At 36.7% G+C, this 3,954-nt stretch overlaps 1 protein-coding gene across 1 annotated transcript in view; it reads left to right on the top strand.

The window, feature by feature from the left end:
* The first annotated feature begins 1,557 nt into the window (after nucleotides 1-1,557).
* rbpjl (recombination signal binding protein for immunoglobulin kappa J region-like) overlaps nucleotides 1,558-3,954 on the top strand; it is an 11,352-nt gene continuing 8,955 nt past the window's right edge. Inside the window, exons 1-4 of the mRNA XM_016532623.1 lie at nucleotides 1,558-1,628; nucleotides 1,727-1,861; nucleotides 2,646-2,716; nucleotides 2,793-2,908. Of these exons, the coding sequence (XP_016388109.1) occupies nucleotides 1,558-1,628; nucleotides 1,727-1,861; nucleotides 2,646-2,716; nucleotides 2,793-2,908 (393 nt within the window). The remainder of the gene's footprint in view (nucleotides 1,629-1,726; nucleotides 1,862-2,645; nucleotides 2,717-2,792; nucleotides 2,909-3,954) is intronic.

Below are 3,954 nucleotides of genomic sequence, written 5' to 3'. Positions count from 1 at the left end.
CCCCCGTCCGAAATGGAAAGAGCAGGCAGGATTTCTTTGGGGGGTTGCAGCAGGAGAGAGAACATTAACGCTTTCTTTCAGTGAGCCTACAGAAATTCCTTGCGGTTCTGCTTTAGTCCACGACTGATGCACCAGCTCTTGAAGTGCCATTAGTGAACAAAGAACTGACTTTATCAGGCTAAATTTCATTTACAGGGATGCGATTTTCTTTATAGGCTTCCTGTGAAATATTAATGTGGTCTGTATTAGGGTAGTCAACGAATAACTGTATCATGATTTACTATAAAGGGAAAGTGTATTTTTTAAAGGGAAAGTGCGTAGACTGTAACTAGAAGAAAAACACTCAAAATAATTTTAGAAGAAGTACAGCATGTTAAACTGCATATTTCATGTTAACTAACCATACAAAGTATTAAGAAGTTTTGTGTGCAATAATTTAAAAAAGCCAAACACTGGGATCTAATTTGACCTCATCCTAACACACTCTAAGTGGGAAATAACATCATTGGCCCTCTGACCTCTATCCTCCTGGGAAGACCTCAAATCAAAATCTGGGCAGACTGACTGAAACATCCTAAGCCTGGGGAATTAAGTGAGTTTCAATTAAAGCACTTCACTCTGCTGGGAAATATCACATTTATATCCTTGGGGTCTTAATCAGCGGAATTAAAACTCCCAGAACTGTTTCGAATTGAGTAAGTAATCAAATTATTTAAAATGAGTCACTGCAAACAGATCATATGAAGTTCAAACTTTTAGAGTCAACGTTTTTAATGCTTTTGAAAGAAGTGTTTCATGTTTACCGAGGCTGCAATTATTTGATTAAAAATACAGTAATGTAATTTATTCCTGTGATGCAAAGCTGAATTTTCAGCATCATTACTGCAGTCTTCAGTGTCACATGATCCTTCAGAAATCATTCTAATATGCTGACTTGCTGCTCAAGAAACATTTGTATTATTATTATTATTATCAGGGTTGAAAACAGTTGTGCTGCTTAATATTTTTGTGGAAGCTGTGATGTTTTCAGGATTCATTGATGAACAGAGAGTTGCTTGATAAAAAAAAAAAAAGAAAATCCTGTAATTTTTACTTACCAATATGTCATTGCAAGCCCACGAGATTTTCATTCTTCTGTGGAACACAAAGGGAGATGTTTTCTTATTTGAACAAATATTACAAGGTTCCCTTTCTGTGTCATTGGCATTTATCCTAAAAGGATTTAAAAAGGAAATTAGAATAAAAAGGATTTATATTGAAATATATTGCCCTAAATGTATCATGTCGTGTTTTTTTTTTCTTCTTTTTTTTCTCTTAAAATAATTGGAAAGTTCCTGTCCTCTGCTGAAGTCTACACATTAAAACCACCCACATAAAAATGGCTTATATTTATGTCAGAATATCTATTATTGTAACTCGTATCTATTACTGAATCATTAACGCTGCTTGTTGCTGTATGTCAGAAAGCGCACTAGGTCTACCACAGACATAAAAGATAGCCAAAAAAGCTGTTAATGTCCCACTGCATCAATACTTTCTGAAATAATAACAATATTTATGTTGAAACCGGTAAAGACCTTTTCCAAGATTGGATCTCTGAGAAATGCACAGATAGTTGACTTCAAAGAGTAAATTGCATGATTTTGGAGAGGATGCGTTTGGATTTACCACCGTTTTACCATTTTGTAACACTAAGTTTAAAATAAATATTTTTGTGCATCACTAGGGAGGATCAAAATTTCTCCTCATTGCCAAAAGTAAACAGAGATTCAGTGAGGCAATACCTTCAATTCAGACCTGACCAATCAGTGATCATCTTGCATGCCAAAGTTGCTCAGAAGTCTTACGGCAATGAGAAGAGGTAAAAATGATTTTCATCTGTGCATTCACATTTTTCATCAGTGAAATTTACAAGCATATACACACATAAATATACTGAAAAATGTAAAATCAACTTCAGGTTATTTGCCGGTTTGAGATGTTGACCAGCTGATGACTAAACCAAATCCTTGCCGAGAAAAAAAAAAAAACATCATTCCAGCTTAAAATGGTTTTTGGAACATTGAAGCTGGTTTGTTGCTGGTCTACCAGCTCTAAACAACTTGATAAAGATGGATAACCCATTAAACCAGGTCTCCACCAACTGGTTAACTAGCTTGGACCAGATATGAAATATAGCTGGAAACCAGCTACCATGTTTCAAAAGCTTAATTAACTGATTTTTACAACTGAATTCAGCTGAATAATGACATTAACATTGCAACACTGAAATAAACCATCATTGAACTGACTAATGAACTTGCCTTCTGTACATCTGCGTATAGCTTAATTAAACTAATAAATGAAATCATTGAGATATTGAACTAAACTAACTTGAGCTGAATGATGCAATTGTCTTCGGTAGAGCTGCTTTACAGTTGAATGTTTCATAACTGATTCATTTTACAACAGTAGTACTGTTATTTTCCTGTTTATTAATGTAAAGCTACTTTGAAACAATCTGTATTGTATAAAACGCTAATTATTTCCCTCCGAAACCATGTTTTTGAAATTATTTGATCACTTACCAGATAATTTATAAGTAAAACTACTGCACACCCTCTTTCTTCATGTTCCAAAAATAATCGTTTTGTGCATTTTCATAGGTTTTTCTGTCCGCCTCCTTGCGTGTATCTCACTGGACACGGATGGAGACTCAGACAGGAGCAGCTGAAAGGTCAGTGAGCTGTGAGAGAACATCTTCATCCTTACCCTTGTAATTCACTATAATTTTTCCATTTGTATTCACACAGCATCAGGTCTAGGAGAGTCCAGTTGTCGGCTTTTCGGTTACATGGGTCTGGACAGCTCCTCTGATCCGCGGACAGACAGTTTCAAGCTGAGCTTTGAGGAGCAGACAGACAGGAGGGTGAGACATTGCCAAAGCCCAGCGATCAAAGAGGAGAGAGTCTGTCGGGTTTATAAGAGAACATGACTGCTGTGTGTACAGCTAGATTTGGAGATGGGATCATATGTTTATTCTACCTGGATTACAACCAGGTTTCTGTAAGGAGGTCAGATGGATGTACATGAAGATGAATGATCTTTAAACTTCCTGACCACAGAAAATAATACTCACAAATAAGATCTCTTGAATATACCACCAGAACAACAAGAGCTTTTGATAAGGTTATTCACTTGTCAGATTTATGTTGTGGGGGGAAAAAATTAAATGTGTGATCCTCCTCAGATGAGATCTCAAAAATGTCTCCAACTGTGCTCAGATACCAAAGTCTGCAATCAAAGATCTCAAAATAAACTCACATGCTTTAGATACAATTAACAATTACACTACCATTTAAAAGTTTGAGGTCAGTAAGAAATTAATCAGCATGGATGCATTAATTTGGCCAAAAGTCACAGTAAAGGCATTTCAATCAAGACCAACTCTCGGAACATTTTAGCATGGTGATGGATATGACAATGTTAATGTATTTGGTCTTGGCGGAACAGATCTGCTATGCTGCTGCTGTTGGTTATTGCTGTAGTTGTAGATTATTGCTGCTTCTACTGCAAGCAAGTACAAGAACTTGCTACTGCCTATGCATACGGCGATACAGTGCCGTGAGTATTTAAGACATGCTGCTGCTGCACAAATAGCATATAAAATAACCCCGTAGCAGATCTATACAAGTGGAGCTGGGGAAGGTGGAGGGTTTCAGAGAACTCTGAAAGCGAGCTGCAGGAATCTCAAGTGAATGCTAGCCAGCCATATAAATGCAAGGCAGTAAGCTCATTGGCTGCATATGCAGCATGAACCAATCAGCTTGTGCCAAGTCGTTTAACTCTCTGAATATCGTCAGTTACGTTAACACCCCGTCAGAATGCGCCATCTAGAGTTTCATGACTGAACTATATATTTTATCATGCAATCAAACTTATAGCAAAATGTGGTAGTTCTGTATGTTGTTTCAA

The sequence above is a fragment of the Sinocyclocheilus rhinocerous genome, unplaced genomic scaffold (genome assembly GCF_001515625.1).
Source record: "Sinocyclocheilus rhinocerous isolate Xijiao unplaced genomic scaffold, SAMN03320098_v1.1 scaffold875, whole genome shotgun sequence".
Classification (NCBI taxonomy): domain Eukaryota; kingdom Metazoa; phylum Chordata; class Actinopteri; order Cypriniformes; family Cyprinidae; genus Sinocyclocheilus; species Sinocyclocheilus rhinocerous.
Note: the sequence above shows the minus strand (reverse complement) of the source record. Positions and strands in the feature narration are given on the sequence as shown.